Source organism: Chrysochloris asiatica, unplaced genomic scaffold (assembly GCF_000296735.1).
Source record: "Chrysochloris asiatica unplaced genomic scaffold, ChrAsi1.0 scaffold00097, whole genome shotgun sequence".
NCBI lineage: Eukaryota > Metazoa > Chordata > Mammalia > Afrosoricida > Chrysochloridae > Chrysochloris > Chrysochloris asiatica.
This window is the reverse complement of record NW_006408615.1, coordinates 7,250,340-7,266,934: the sequence shown is the minus strand read 5'-3', so window position 1 is coordinate 7,266,934 and position 16,595 is coordinate 7,250,340. Positions and strand designations below refer to the sequence as shown.

General features: G+C 48.4%; 1 protein-coding gene across 1 annotated transcript in view; it reads left to right on the top strand.

Annotated features, from left to right (window-relative positions):
• PARVB (parvin, beta) overlaps positions 1-13,775 on the top strand; it is a 179,319-nt gene extending 165,544 nt beyond the window's left edge. Inside the window, exons 11-13 of the mRNA XM_006866841.1 lie at positions 2,186-2,287; positions 10,294-10,366; positions 13,691-13,775. Of these exons, the coding sequence (XP_006866903.1) occupies positions 2,186-2,287; positions 10,294-10,366; positions 13,691-13,767 (252 nt within the window). The 3' untranslated portion in view covers positions 13,768-13,775. The remainder of the gene's footprint in view (positions 1-2,185; positions 2,288-10,293; positions 10,367-13,690) is intronic.
• The last annotated feature ends 2,820 nt before the right edge of the window (positions 13,776-16,595 follow it).

The window sequence follows — 16,595 nt, the reverse complement described above, 5'->3', positions numbered from 1 at the left end:
TGATCCTTGGATTACGTATTTTCAATAATCTCTCATGCATGTGAAAGCTGGACAGTGGATAAGGAAGACCGTATGCTTTTGAGTTACGCAGTTGGAGGAGAATATTGAAAGTGCCATGGACTGCCCAAAGAACCAACAGATCTGTGTTGGAAGATGTGCAGCCAGAGTGCTCCTTGGAGGCCAGGATGGCCAAACTTCGTCTCTCATACTTTGGACATATTGTCAGGAGGGACCAGTCTCTGGAGAAGGATATCATGTTTGGTAAGGTGGAGGGTCAGAGAAAAAGAGGAAGACCCCCAGTGAGACGGATTGGCCGAGTGGCAGCATCAATGGGCTCAAGCATGGCAACAAATATGAGGTTGGCCCAGGGCCAGGCAGTGTTTCGTTCTGTTGTGCATAAGGTTGCTAAGAGTCGGTACCCACTCGATGGCACCTAACAACAACAAAAACAACAAGGTGGAAGGATGGAGAAAAAGCGGAACATCCTTAATGAGATGGATTGGCACAGTGGCGGCAGCGGTGGACTCAGGCATAGTAACAGTTGTGAAGTTGGCCCAGGACAGGCCAGTGTTTCGTTCTCTCTTCAACTCAGAGTTGCTATGAGTTGGTACTGACTCAATGGCACCTAACAACAACAACAACAACAACAACAACATGAGTTGGAGCAGACTCAATAGCACTTAACAAGTATATTATGGATGTCTTTGTGTGTGTGAGTGTGCATGTGTGTGTTTGTGTTTTACCCTCTGATGTTCTGCTGATCTATCTAATCTCTTTCTCTATCAACCTATATAATCTGTCTATCTGTCATCTATCTATCCATCTATCTGTCTTACCCCTTTTTGTAAATGCCTTTTATCCAATTGTAAGAGTCCCAGGGTGCAGCAAACAGTTAATGTACTCAATGAAAGGTTGGTGGTTAATGTGCTCAACGAAAGGTTGGCGGTTCCTTGGAAGAAGGTTTGGTGACCTATTTCCAAAAATTTAGCCCCTGAAAATCCTGTGGAGCACAGCTCTGCCCTGACAGGCATGGGGTTGCCATGATTGAAGCACCCAGTTATAAAGCCTTTCATTGAAGGAACCCTCTGTTACTGGAGGCTTTGTGCCCTTGCTGATTGATGTCCTCGGGGTCAACGTTTATAGGTGGGATTGTGGGACACAGGCAGGGCACACTTTCGGGGCCATCAGCGGTGTGGCCTGGTCATCAGTACTGATGGCCAGAATACCTTAGATTGAGCCTGGACAGGGCATGAACTTTATCCACTCAATCTCTCTGTTTCTTTTCTTTTTAATCTTCACACTGTAAAGAGTTCTTAGACACATTTCTAACCTTGGCTCACCTGGAAGAGTTACTGGCCACAGCAATGCACAGAGGTGTCTTTTTCTTGTTGCAAAGGAATCTGAGCGTTTTAATGAATACATCAGGGCCTGGTGTGGTGCTAGAGAATAATGCACTGGACCGCAAGGTCAGCTGTTCAAACTCACCAGTTGCTCCTTGGAAACCCTATACACAGTTGCTATGAATTAGAACCAACTCAACGGCACTTAACAACAACGGATATATAAGTCATTAAAGTCTTGATGTCCTGGGAGTCACATAGACATAGGTCCAAATGTCTATTCACAGGCATGTATGTGCATGTATGTGTGTGCATGTATATGTGTATATCCATGTACACGGGCATGTGTACATGTGCACCTGTGTCTAAACATGTGTATCTGTGTACATGGTTATCTGTCCATGCATAGGTGCGAGTACATGAATTTTCATGTGTGCGCACATATGCATGTGTGTATAAGTATCTGCGTTCACACATTTGCATGCACGGTCATGTGTCCATGTGTGTACACGAGTATATGTGTACATGTGTGCATGTATGTGTTTGTGTGTCTACTTTCATTTGTGTGCGCACATGTGCACATACATCAATGTGTATATGTACATGTGTGTACATGCTTATCTGCATGTATGTCTTTCTCTTCTCTTGATAGACTTTTTTTTACCAGTGAGGAGCCCTGTACTGAGCTTGGTGTTTTGCACCTGCTCCCTGGCCTCCTGGCTCCAGGTTCTCAGCCAGAATAAAGGGTGGGCAGCTTGTGCTCTTGCTCAGTCCTGAGTAGACACAGACTGTTTGCGCATATTCCCTCGCACTGCCCAGACACCTGACCATGTGCTTCCCTTCAGTTTGCAGATGGTGTCTACCTGGTTCTGCTCATGGGCCTTCTGGAAGACTACTTCGTCCCACTCCACAACTTCTACCTGACTCCAGAGAGCTTTGACCAGAAGGTGCGTGGACAGTCTTGGTCCCTGGGAACGGCCCGAGGAACCTTGGTGGGAATGCAGTATAGACCATCACCTGACAACACTTCCTGTGGCCTGGCTTTGCTCTTTTAAACATTAACCATTTGAGGTTGTTGTTAGGGGTCATCAAGTCAGTTCTGACTCTTAGCAGCCCCACAAAACACTGCCTGGTCCGGTACCATCCGCACAATCTTTGGTATGATAGATTGTGTCATCCAGCTGCTACCATCGTGTCGTCCAGCGTGAGGAGGGTCTAGCCCCTTTCCACTGACCCTGTACTTTACCAAGTAGGATGTCCTTCTGCAAGGACTGGTTACCATGAGATGTAATTGTATTTAAAGGATCAGAAACCAAACTGCAATCCTCAGTGGTTTCTGATCCCTTTAAATGCAGTTACATCAGAATCAGAAGCAAAGCAAAGATTTCCCTTGCTCTTCTCCTGCCTGGCCCATTTCCACGGGACTCTGTAATTTCAGATCATCTCTATCCAGGATAAGAAGGGTTGGCCACCCTTCTCTTTCTCATGCTGTGTTTGCACCACACCTGGTGGTTCTATTGCTTTTCGTGTGTTTCCTAAGTACCATTTTCCGATGGTCCTGCTGCTGGTGTCTTCGCTGTTCCCTGGTGTCTTCGCTGTTCCCTTCTCTTGAGCTGTCAGGGGCTTTTCTATGTTTTTCTCTATAAAAAACAGTAGAATCAATGTCCTTGGCAGTACTAGTCAGAAGAGCCCAAAGGTGGAAACAACCCAAGTGTCCATCAACCGATGAATGGACAGACAAAATGCTCTCCACCCATGTAATGGACCAAGATTCCGCCATAAAGAGAAATGAGAACATTATGGGGACTCAAAGAATCCCAGCACAAAAGGTCCCATATTTTGTGCTTCGACTTCAGTGGGATATGGTGACAGCCGGGAGAGCTGGAAATGGAGGCGACTGCCTTGTTTCTCCAGGTCTTGCAAGTCCCCACCTTTGACCAGGTGCCCTCAGCGTGATGGCTGGGCACAGTGATGGCAACAACAGGCTCAAATACAGTAGTGATTGTGAGGATGGCACAGGACCAGGAAGTGTTTTGTTCTGGTGGACCTTGGGGTTGCTAAGAGTCAGAACTGACTCAACAAGTCTGACCATTTTTTTCTGTTGCTCACTTTGGTAGAAAATATTTGTGTTTTCCTTTTCTGACAAGTTTCTGCTTTCCACAGGCTCTGGCTTTCACAGGTTTGATGGTGTCTAAAACAGGCAGAGACAGAGACAAAAAGTAGATTAGTGATTACCAGGGGGTTGAGGTAGGATTGGATGGGAAGGTATTGCTTCATGGGTACCAGTTTCTATTTGGGGTCATGGTGGTGATGGCAATACAGCATAGTGAGTGGATTAATGCCACTTAAAAATGGTTAAAATGGCACAGTTTGTTTTTATTTTATTTATTTTACTTTGTTTAATTACAATGATTATAATCTCCACCATGTACTATCAGTTAACAGTCATTTTAACTCTTCATTTCCGCTCTTTTTTATTTTATTCTTTTTAAACACTCAGGCATATATAATAATTTACACCACCAAAGGGCACATTCTGCAAGTCTGCCTCCTGGCTGCCAGCTCTCAGTCCCTCTCTTCCTATGAATCTAGAGTTCTCAGCTGCTCCTCTCCCCATGTCTCCATCTGTTTCGCCATCTCTGGTTGTTGTTGTTGTTATGTGCCGAGGAGTCGATTCCAACTCATAGCGATCCTGTACAGGGTTTCCAAGGTTGTAAATCTTTACGGGAGCAGAAAGCCTCATCTTTCTCCCAAGGAAGGGCTAGTAGATTCGATAGCAGCTAGCAATGACAGTGTCAAAAGTTGATTGTGAGGATTTGAAAAAAGTGTTGCAGTGTGACAGAGTTTCCAGCACACTGACTGAATAAATCTAAGGTATCTGCTGTTAAGTGCCTTCAACTTGGTTCCAACTCGTAGCAACCCTATAGGGTTTCTGAGGAGCAGCTGGTGGGTTTGAAACATCGACTTTGAGGTTAGCAGTTCAGTGCTTACCCTACAGTGCTATATAGCCTTAAGAAAAAGATTGCCCTAGTGGACAGTGGGCTGCTAACCAAAGGCTTGGAGGTTCAAATCCACCAGATGCTTCTAGGGAGAAAGATGTGGCAGCTGACTTCTGAAAAGACTGAAAACTTGGATGCCCTTTGGGGTTGTTCTACTGTCTGCTGTAGGGTCTCTGTGAGTTGGAATCAGCTGTATAACTGAAGGGTTAATGTGTGTGTGTGTGAGTGAGTGAGTGTGTGTGTGTGTGTGTGTGTGTGTGTGTGTGTGTGAAGGAGCCCTAGGGTGCTGCGGGTTGCTAACTTCAAGGTCGGCAGTTCAAACCTACCACTTGCTTCATGGGTGAAAAATGAGGCTGTCTGTTGCCATAAAAATTTACAGTCTAAGAAATCCTACAAAGTAATTCTCCTCTATCTTATGGTCAGAATCGACTCCAAGGCAGTGGATTTGTTTATTTATATTTATATGTTATTGTTAAGTGCCGAAGAGTCAGTTCTGACTCATAGCAACTGCCTATCAGGTTTCCGAAGAGCGGCTGGTGACTTTGAACTGCTAACCTTGCAGTTCAAACCAACCTTACGGTCGAGTGCTTATCCTACAGCGCCACACCAGGACACACTTTCTCTCTCTCTCTCTCTCTATGTCTATCTCTCTCTATATATATGTACGCGCAGTTGGAATATTAAAATAACAAAAGCCCTAGGATGCCTTCTTGAATATGTTTCTTCCATTCCTTTTGGACTGATTTCTTAGGGAAAATCCCAAAGTATGACTGCTGGCGTCCCAGGGTCTCAGTTAGATGGGGGTCGGCACATGCCAGTTTCCCCTCCACCCACGTGCTGAATGGGTACCCCTCTAGTTTTTATCCTGCCTGAAGGTTCCGGGGCTCAGCCTGCAGCGGTCCTATTTGGTGCCCTGCCCTCAGACCCTTAACTTACCCCCTGTCTGTCTTGCTCTGAACTCAGACATCTGTTGTTTTGTTTCCCTAAAGTGTCAGACCCGGGAGTCAGGGGGTGGACCATGTATCCTGGTAGCAGCCGGGATTTATCCATCTGCTCACTGCCGGCACCTCACAGTCAGGCTGCTGGTGTCTTATCTGCTGAGAGGCATCAGGAATCAGGGCAAAGTGGAATCCCTGTTGGGGGAGAGAGAGAAACAAAGATGATCATTCAAAGGACAAATGTTGTCTTAAATGTATTTACTACTGTCCTGGACAAGGACCTCTGATAGCATAGTGATTACGAATTGGGCTGTGAACCGCAAGGTCAGCAGTTCGAAACTACCAGCTGTTCCATGGGAGAAAGATGAAGCTTTCTGCTCCTATAAAGATTTACAGCTTCGGAAACCCTGTTACAGGGTCGCTATGAGTCGGAACTGACTCAACGGCACAGAACCACCACCACCACTATCCTGGACATAGGTAGAAGCCTTAGTAGTGCAGTGGGGTAAGCATTAGGCTGCTAACCGGAAGGTCAGTGGTTTGAAGCCACCATCAGCTCTGGAGGAGAAAGCGGCTGTCTGTTTCAATGAAGACTTACAGTCTTGGAAACCCTATGGGGTAGTTCTTCCCTGTTTTATGGGGTCACAGTGCTGGGTGTACTGGCCCTAGGAGACAGAATGAAGAGGTTCGTGCACCTCCAGGCCTCAGGGTGTCTGACCGCGGCCGTCTTGTTCTGGAGACAGAAATTGTTCTAAGAATGGACTGGCTGGCACTGTGTGTTGAGCCCAGAGATCTGAAACTGATTTCTCTCCAACAAGCAGAGGCACTTCACAAAAGGTGGGGGTCACATCACCCCAGCCCCCCACTTTCTTCATTTTGAGACGAGGATGAAAGTCTCTATTGCTGCTGTCCCGTCCTGGGAGGCAGCGAGGACGCCTGAGTCATCCGCCTTCTCTTCTGAATAGGAACCATGAAGGGAAGGTATTTTAGGGACCATCGTCCACTGTCCTCCCCACTGAAAGGGGTCATAACAACTGTGGTGGGGGGGGGGGGGGGGAGCGAAGAGAGGCCTGTGGGAAGGGTGGAGGTGAAGTACTCTCAGTGTGCTGACATTTCTGGTGGTTTCTTTCTTTGGTGAATTTATGCACCAAAAAAAATATACAAAGGACACCCTGGTGTCAGTGGTTAGGCATTTGGTTACTAACCAAAAACTCATTAGAAAAGATGAGGCAATCTGTTCCCATAAGGGCAATAGCCTTGGAAACCTGAGGTGACAGTTCTACACTGCCCTGTAGGGCCACTGAGGAGGTCAGACATGTCTCTGCCTTCCAACCTTTTTACCAATTCCGACACCAGCCATCCCTCCCTCGGCACTGCACTCCTCGGCTGGGTCCCAGAATGCTTTGCAATAGTCCCCACAGAGCCCCCAGACCATGCACATCATTGTGGGGTTTACTGTTTTTTGTTGTTGTTAGTGCTGTTGAGTCGGTTCTGACCCATAATGACCCTGTATAGGGTTTCTGAGGAGTGGCTGGTGAGCTTGAACTGCAAGGTTGCAGTTCAAACCAGCGTTGCAGTCCAGCGCATTAACCCACAGCATCATACCAGGTTTCCCATAGGGTTTACTAGGGAGGTGTTGGTGGTGAGTATCATTAAGTCAGTTCCAACTCATAGCGACCCTTGTAGAGGGTTTCCGAGGAGCGGTTAGTGGGTTTGAACTGCCAACCTTGTGGTTACCTGGCTACAATTTAGGAGGCAGGATGTAGTTGGAGGTAACAGTATACAACTCAGGAGACAAGATACATCTTGTTAATCAGGACAGCTTCCACCCAACCAAGAAAGCTGTCGGTCTGTTCTCTGCTGGGCAGGGAGGCAGGCTTCGCTCTTAGTCTCTGCCTTGTACAAACAAATATTGCTCTGCTGACAGTGCCCAGGGTTATACCACTCCATCCCCCAGGAAGCTTCCTGCCCGAAGGTACTCAGTGAGCACGCAGCAGCCATCTGCTAGTCCCTTCAGCTTCTGTCTGGTGACACTACCATCTCTCATGGTCTCTCTCTGTCTTCAGTGGCATAGCTCTGTCTCCTGGGTCTAGAAGGTTCGCAGCACAGAAACCCCAGGTCAAGAGGATACATTCCACTCCTGGCTGTTTTTTCTTCATGGTAGTTAGGTCCTGCTAATCATTGTAGAGTTGACTGCTTTAAGCCTAGCAGGATGGCAAAACTGACCAATCCTCAAGGTGGGCCACACCCAGTTAGTTTGCATGGGAATTAACCAATCCCTGCAAGGATTTTGGATACCTTATTTGCATAGACGACTAATCCATCCCTTTGCAACATTGTGGCCTAGCAAATCATCTTAGAAGAATTGCACACCCAAGGCTAAAAAGGCCACATATTTGAGACAGCCATTGCTCTGCAATCGGTTTTGCAATTACGTATGTCACAATGCGTCCCCATCGTTAAGGTTGACCCACTGTCTGTAGGAGTTTTCATATTTGGTTTAGAGCCGCTTCAATCTCATATGTTGTTATTAAGTGCTGTGGAGTCTATTCTGACTCATAACGACCCTGGATAGGGTTTCCTAGGAGCAGCTGGTGGGTTTGAACCGCCGACCTTGTGGTTAGCAGTCCAGTGCTTATCTTACAATGCCACACTTGATAATTATTTAAAAGGGTGCATTGCTCAAGACATAAGAGGGGGGCTTCAAAAATTTGTGGAAAAAAGAAGTTGAAAGATAATGGAATTTTTGCATGAACGTTTAAAACTCCCTCGTAAGTTATTTATTCATTTAGTTCACAGAAGGCTTCATGAGATAGTTTTGTGCTTACCATACTTATGACAGTCCTTGGTGTCCCTTTGCTTAAAGGCAGGCCTCTCTTCTGACTTCTGTCTCCCCCTCTGTGTCTCTCTGCATCCATGTTGACTATTTATAACTCAAAAGTGGTTAGGTTTAAGACCCACCCTAACAACAAGAGAAACCCCCCTATTTCCAAACGGGGTCTTAACAGGCACAGAGGTTAGGATTTCAGCACACATTTTCAGGGGACACAATTCAGTCCACAACACGAAGCTCCTCATTTGATTTCCTCAACTTCCCCAGAGGATGAAACGGAACCTAGGGAAGGCGGAGACTAGCCCAGGGCGGAACTGGAAGAGCCAACTCCTGACTGGAACCTTCTATTCTTTCTTTACCAGGCCAGGTTTTCTAAAGTTCCTTGAATTTCAGAGAAGAGGAATGCAGGGGAGTACAGCCGACGTGTGGCTCGTAGCAGTGGCGTGGGGCTCTGGGCCTTTTGTGGGGTCCAGTTCCTCCCCGCCTCAGAGGTCTCCCACTTTCCTATCAACCTCCTAGTCACTGCCTGCTGATTTTATTTTCCTCAGAGGAAGTGTCTCAGCTGGGCCATAAAGGTTGTTTGGGGTGAAAGCATGGTCCTGAGAGATAACAAACAGAGGAACTGTGGCAGTTTCTTTCTGGAAGTTTCCTCGGGCTGGGAAGAAAGTAGAAGGGAAACTGTACTTTAAGACCAATTACTGTTGAACCGAGTAACTAAAACATGGGTCTTGAGGGCACATGCCTGCATTAAATTGTTCTCTCTGGGGAAAGGGGTGGGTTCTGGGGCTTGATCACTCTCAGAGCCCCTGAGTGGTTTCTGGGAGCAAGCATGACTGCCTCTTGTCCAGCTCAGTGGTAAGCAGGGCCATTCCTTCTCTGATTACCCATTGTGACTGGAGAGATGGTTCTTCAGACCCTGAGAGCCTGGTGGAAGAGATTCTTGGAGAGCTTCCCAGATTGGTACTGATTAGCTCTGCTTTGGGGAAGAATCTTCTAAACCTGACGTTTTTCTTCTTTTTCTGTTTGCTCACATGGTGTCTCCATCTTGATTTAAACCTGTTGAGTGTGTTTGTGTATGTTTGTGTGTGAATTCTTTCATTGGTGGTCTGCTGATGCGAATGTATACACTGTGGTTTCAAAACGTTCGTGGGAAAATTGCTTTATCTTTTCATTTTTCCATGACCTTTTTGAAGACTGGTTGGAGCGTGGGCAGGATGTTTGGGAGAAAGGACACTAATTTTTTTTTTTTTTTTAATTACTTATTTTCTTGCAGTAAAATATGTAAATGTCAAAGTTTGCCATTTTAACCACTTTGAAGTGTTCAGTCCAGTGACATGAATTACGTTCCCCATTTCCCTCCTTCCTAGGGCACAGATTCTGAATCCAGACCAAAGTGGGCCCACATTTTATTCCCGCTCCATGTGATTCTCACAGCCCTTAACAGAGTGAAACTTTCAAGCCTGCTCAGGGGCTGAGTGGTTCTAAGCCCTTTATTTTCAGGGATGAATCATGCCAGGGCTGGGGACGTGTCCACCTTTCCCTGGCATTTTGCATGTCATGGGCCAGAACCTAGGTCCTGCAGGCTGAAACTCATGGCCACCGTCGGATTACGGTTCTGATGGGACCACGGTGCCCACTCCATACCAAGACTGCCCCTGCTCTGGGGAGCACCATGTCTGAAAGAGTCTGACAATCTAACGAGGCTGTCCTACAGACACTGGATGCTGGTGCCTCTGAAAAGTGGCTTGTCCTGACTCTCAGTTTCCTCATCTGTACAATGGGTCACTATCACTTCCTCACTGCGTGGATGTGCCCTGGGCAGTGGCATGTCCTCACTGAGCCTCTGTTTCCCCTTCTGTAAAATGAAGTCACTTTCACCTTCTCATCATGTGGCTGTGCCCAAGGTCTGTAGCCATGTCCTTAGGGACAGACTTTGCTCCTTCACCTGTGTGTCTCTGAAGCCTCCATCACCAGTGGGAGGAGTAAGACCACCTAGGAACTACAGTGTCTGCCTCCTGGACATCTTTACCACTCTCTCTGCCCACCCGAGCCCTTGTTGACAATGATTCTGAAGGTCTTTCCCACACCAGTTGGGTTCCATCTGCCCCTAGGAGAGCAGTGGGCTTAGTGGGGTGGGACATAGAGCTTGTCTGCCCACCATTAACTCTGGCTTTCTGGGGTAGGTCCACAACGTGGTGTTCGCCTTTGAGTTGATGCTGGATGGGGGACTCAAGAAACCCAAGGCTCGTCCTGAAGGTAATGCCTCCTGTCCTGGGGCCCTGGGGGAGCGGGGGGCTGGCAACAAGGGGCCAGAACCCGAGGCTGGGTTCTGCTGACCTTGTGACCTCACCCTCGGCAATTCATTCATAGCCTCTTCACTTTGAAGAGGTGGTCTCTAGCCTCGAGTTTTGGGAGTTAAGTGCCTCTCCAGATGGCATCTGGCAGTTGCTGTTTCCTGCCTTGAAAATGTATTAAAGGCTTTAGTGAGATTTACTGAGCGTTGGGTGATGTCCACCAGGGTACTCACACAAAGTGGGAAATCACCCCAGTCTTGTACCTGGCTCCCGTTTCAAGGGACCATGAAAAGGGCCTCTCCAGTCCACTGTGGGGGCTTGTCAAGCACAGATGGCTGTTTCCTACCCAGTCTCTGATTCAGGAGGGACGGGATGGGGCTAGACAATTTGCTCTTCTAAAAGATGAGGCAGAGGCCAGTGCACCTGGGTGTGTGACTCGTGTAGGTGATGCTGGGTGATGGGGTAATGGGGAGACTGAGGAAGAAATCTCAGCCATCACTCGGGGGCGGGCAGAGACCCTGGCGGCCCAGAGTGGGTGGGGGTTGGCTGAGCCAAGTGTCCTCTTGGGTCTTCCCTGAGATATGGGGGCACGGCCCTCAAGAAAGGAGCATCCAGAGAGAAAAGTAGCTGCATGGCAGGGAGGGGGTCATGGGCATGGCCAGCAGTGGAGTGGGCGGGGCTGAGGGTGGGACCAGTTCAGTCTGGGTGTGTCTGGGGCGTGTCTGGGCGCGGCTTGAGGGAGGAACCCATGAGATGGATCCTGGCTTGTGGTTGCATCACTTCTGGGCAGCTTGCCAGCCTGTATCCCCATGGCCCCCTCTTTAAGATGCTGTTGGTGTACCCTCCAGGTTCCCTGTGGGCTGGAACCCCCACCCACCCTCCCCACCCCCATCCCTGACTCCCCAGGGTTAAGTGGAGTGGGTGCCTCTCGCTCCTCTGCTTGACACTGTGGTCCTGGTGTGAGCATCAGCTAGACTTCACCTCAGCTTTGGGGAAACTAGGCAGGGGTATGAATGTTCAAGCCGGTCCACGTTTCCTGTGAAAACAGGAAGCGGTCACTGATCAGGCTGAGGAATGAGAACTTAATGCCAGGGGGGCTCCCTGTGTGTCCGAGTGGAACTGCTTTACAGGGTTTTATTGACTGGATTGCAAGGTTGATTTGAACCTCCAGTTCAGGGGTTCAAACTCACCAGGCACTCCTTGAAAACCTTATACAGGGTTGCTACGAACTGGAACTGATTCAACGGTACTACTTAACAACAACAATGTTTTTGGGTCTCCATGGCTTTTCTTCCATGGGTGTGTTTGAACCACAACCTTTATGTTCGTTGTTGTTAAAGTGTTGTTGAGTTGGTCTCAACTCATAGACACACTATATAGGGTTTCTAAGGAGCATCTGCTAAGTTTGAACCCATGATCTTGAGGTTCAAACGGGCCTAAGGTTGAGTTTTTATCCTACAGAGCCACACCAGGAGTCCAGGGGCCTCCTGTGGCCACACCCCCTAAAGACCTGATTCCTCCCTCCTGTCTCAGTGAGGACCCCCTTTTCAGGAGTTTCTACAACTCTCCCACTGCCCACATGGGCCTGGCCAGGAGCTGGGCTGAAGCACTGGTAGGGAGACCCGGGGGCCCCCTGATGGAACCATCCCAAAGTCCTGAGTTCAAGTTCTGACTTCCTTTCCATGACATATCATGGGTGAGCCATTTTACGTTGGGAGTCCTGGCCTTCTCCTTGATGGTGCCAGCTCTGGGCTCCCTTCTTTGTTGTTGTTAAATGCCGCCGAGACCCATAGCAACACTGTATAGCATTTCTGAGGAGTGGCTCGTGAGTTTGAACTGCTGATCTTACGGTTCAAACCGACCTTGTGGTCCAGTGCTTCCCCTACAGCACCACACCAGGACTCCTGGGCTCAGGATAAGCCACCCAGCCTGCCCTGTCTGTGGCAGATGACACTTCTACCTCATGAGGTTCATAACCTGCAGGGGGAGGGCAGGGTGGGGCCACAGGAACTCAGAGCTCAAAGAGTCATTAGTATCATCTGGTCCAGTGGGCCCATTTCACAGATGAAAAGGCTAAGGCCCAGAGCAGGGAAGTCACAAAGCCAGTGAGGAGAAGAACTAGGTGCCCTGAATCCCTGACAGACAGGTCCCTTCCCACCATACTGGGGCCAGAGGGGGCTGTCTGGTTCTATAAGTGCCCTGCCAGGGGCTCTCACCAAATAACTGTCCTGCTGAAGAAAGCCCAGTCTCCCTGATGACCACACTGGGCCAGGCCCCTGGTCTGCAGGTTGTTTCAAACCTAAAACCAAACCCACTGCCTTCGATCGAGTCGCTTCTGACATATAGTGACTCTGTATAGAGTTTCCAAGACAGCCTTATCTTTCTCCCACAGAGCAGCTATGGGTTTTCATTGCTGATCTTGGGGTTGTCATTGTTGTTGTTAAGTGCCGTGGAGTCAATTCTGACCCATTGTGACCCTGTATAGGGTTTCCAAGGAGTGACTGGTGTGCTTGAACCACTGACCTTGCGATTCAAATGACCTTGCAGTCTTGTGCATTAACCGACAGCGCCACACCAGGACTCCGACCTTAGGGTTGGCACGCAGTAAATGTCTGTTGTTACAAAGCTCCACACCCCCGCACCCATTCTTGCTTCATAGACCAGTCCTGATACAAGTTCTAGATTGGACTAAGGCACATCACCGTCTCAGGCCTTGGTTCCCAGGAGTGTGGTAGTGCATGCTGGGAGCTCCCTTAGCAATCTGCATGTCTCTGGAAGGTGCTACCCATATTGCCTTGGACTTGCAGTTGTTCTGGGCACTGGGGCCAGGAGGCATCTGCTGTTAGCTGCTTAAGTTGGTCCCCAGCTCACAGTGACCCTACACACAACAGAATGAAATGCCGCCCGATCAGACCATTGCGATCCAGTGTTTTCATGGGTGATTTTCAAGTAGATCGCCAGGTCTTTCTTCCTAGTCTATCTTATTCTGGAACCTCTGATGAAACCTGTTCAGCATCAGAACAGCACACAAGCCTCCACGGATGGATGAGTAATGGCTGTGCTTAACGAGCATTGTCTGGGAATCGAACCCAAGGCTCCTGTGTGGAAGGTGAGAATTTCACCCCTGAACCACCAATAGTTTCAAGAGAGCTAGCGGTCATTGTGGAGGACGGCCAGGGCCTCTGGTGAAGAAACAGCCCCAGGGCTGAGCAGGTCGTGTGGGCACATGGATGCCTTATCTTTCTGGCAGACCAGGACCCATGGGTTTCTCTGCTTCCTTCCACAGATGTGGTGAATCTGGACCTCAAGTCTACCCTGAGGGTCCTCTACAACCTGTTCACCAAGTACAAGAACATCGAGTGAAGACAGAGAGATCACCGGGACAGTGCCCATCGCTCCCCATCCTTTCACTCACCCCTCATTTCTGGTTCTCCTTCGGAAACTGTCTCCCATGTAACTCCTTCTCCATGGAGAAGAGCTTCTGAACATTTAAAAAGGAATGCCACCTTGCTCCCCTGGCTGAGTCAGTTGTTGTCTGCTTCGATCAAAAGATAAAAAAAAAAAAATCCCAAATTCAAACCTCCAAGCTCATCAGAGAAAGTGCCCCTAAATTCTGTTCCATGGAACAATTAGAGTTCACAGGGTCTCAATACACACACCATGAAGCTTGGTGGAATGTGCAGAATGGAGGTGAAGCGGGGAGGGGCTACTCTTTGGGACTCTCTTGCCGTAATATCCTTGCAAGAGAGGCCTTATCCATAACAGATTTTACAGTTTGGAAAACGTCACTCGGAAGTCTCAGATGCTTGAAATGCAACACAAGGCTCCTGCCCCTTCTCGGGCATGCATGGCTGGGTTTTTTTTGTTTTTTTTAAATGTTTTATTGTGAATTATGTGATAGTTTACATGGGAGAACATTAATTTTACATTCATCCTATCGTATATCATTTCATTGCCATGGTTACAGTCCCCTCCATGCATCATCAACCAACCAAAGGGTATATCCTGCAAGCCTGCCCCTTAGTCGTCAGCACTCAGCCCCTCTCCCTCTCTGTGTCTAGAGTCTCCAGCCACTCCATCTCTCCATGTCATCATCTCTGCCTCCATCTCTGGCGTCACTGCTTCTCTGGGTGGGGTCCCGCACTCCTCTCTTCTCCCTTGATGGTCCCAGGGACCTCCACTCCTGGGCTGCAAAGGCCATCACTCCCCTTCTGTTGCTACAAAACATCTACCTTTACATTTCCAACCCTCACAGTCAATCCTGGTAGCAATTATTCACTATTGTACCACAGAGTCTTATCCACATCTCCTTTCATCAGCTCCACTGAGACAGATTGGATACTACTCAGTGGAGATTCTACCTTTCCCTGCACCCTCTGGATCTAGGCTCCCTCTTGAAAGCTGTAAGCCAGTCACTCTTGCCTTTGTAGGTATCCCCCCCACACCCAAATTTTGGGTAGCCAATGTCTAAGTTGCCCATCCCTGTCTACTCTGTGTATGGAGGGGGTGGGAATGATCCTCGCTGTAAAGATTTTTTCCCTCTTTTGAGCTACTGCATCCATAGGTATAGGTTAAGTTCATCAAATTGTATCCGATTACTCTTTTTTCCCTCTTCTTTCTTCTTCTGGTTGAGCTCTGATCATCCAGTCATTGAAGCCAGGTCAAGTGGGTATTATCTTCAAGTGTGGGTGTTCTTATGCATATGCCCTCTCTTCTTATCAGCTGGACTCTTCACTCTCCACTCTAGTCCTCTGTGGCTGGGCCCAGGAGTCCCCAGGTCTTGCCACACTGCTGGCCAACCAGGTCTCCACCTGGGTTCACAGGAGTCTATTGAATGTGGTCAGACTTAGCTCGCAGCTGCATTGCTGTTTTTCCCTCACTTCCTCATATTGGTGACCAACGTAGTTACCAGTCAGAGCACATGCCTGCTGGTGTATTCCCCTTGAGTCTTAGTCTTGGAAGGGGGTTTGCCCTGAGGGGATCCAACCACTTGCCTTGATGTCTCCTGGGTCGGGGCTGTTTTGATGCAGATTTTGCATAAAAACTCAAAACCCTCGGAAGGCAGCGCTTTATTTCCTGCTTTGCCCAAGGAGACTGGAGCTGGCTCTAAATGTGATGTTTGGTTTCCTGTTTTGTTGCTGTTGAGTGCCATCAACCCCATGTGTGCAGAAGTGAACTGTGATCTACAGGGTTTCCAACGCTGTGATCTTTCAGAAACAGAACACCATACTTGTCTTCTGCAGCACCTCTGGGTGGGTTCGAATCACTTACCAACTTTGTAGTTGAGCCCCTTCCCCAAAAAGGTACTTTGGCCCGAGATGCAAGGATTACGATGCCCACATATAGTTGTTGTTGTTAGGTGCCATACAGGCCTTCCTGACTCATAGTGACCCTATGCACAGCAGAACAAAACACTGCCCAGTCCTGCACCATCCTCGCAATTGTTGCTGCACTGGAGTCCATGGCTGCTGCAGGTCCCTGTTCCGGTCCATCTTGAGGGGTCTTCCTCTTTTTTGCTAACTCTCCACTTAACCAAACATGATGTCCTTCTCCAGGGACTGGTCCCTCCTGATAATATGTCTGAAGTATGAGAGACAAAGTCTGGCCATCTTGGCTTCTAAAAAGCATTCTAATGCGTAGTTGTTAAAGTGTGGTGGAGTCAGTTCTGACCCATAGTGACCCTGTATAAGGTTCCCAAGTGAGCTTGAACCACTAACTTTGCAGTTCAAATCAACTTTGCAGTCCAGCGCATTAACCCACAGTGCCACACCAGGACTCCTAACACATAGTTGGGGGAACACCATTCAGGATGTAAAATGTAAATATCACACCTATTACAGAACTGCTGCTTGCCTGATCCTGGAAGCATGCCCCTTGCAGAGGGTCCCTGTCAAAGGAGACGCTGATACTCCTGTGTGCTGGTCACCCATTCCATGTCTGGACTTCTGTTGAGAAATGGGGGCTCTACTGGCCTAGTGATGTCTCCACTGAACCCTGGGGAATCTTTTGTCTTCCTGAAGCCTCCCTGAATTTCCATTCACATTCACAGCACCAAAAGGGGTCTTTCTAATTCTCCTAATTTTCCCTCTATCTAGTGCAGACCAGAGTAGATGAGCACATTGCTAATATTAAATTGAGTGCTGAGGCTCAAGTTTTAGAAAACAGTTTAATATTGTCACCCGGCTGTGGCT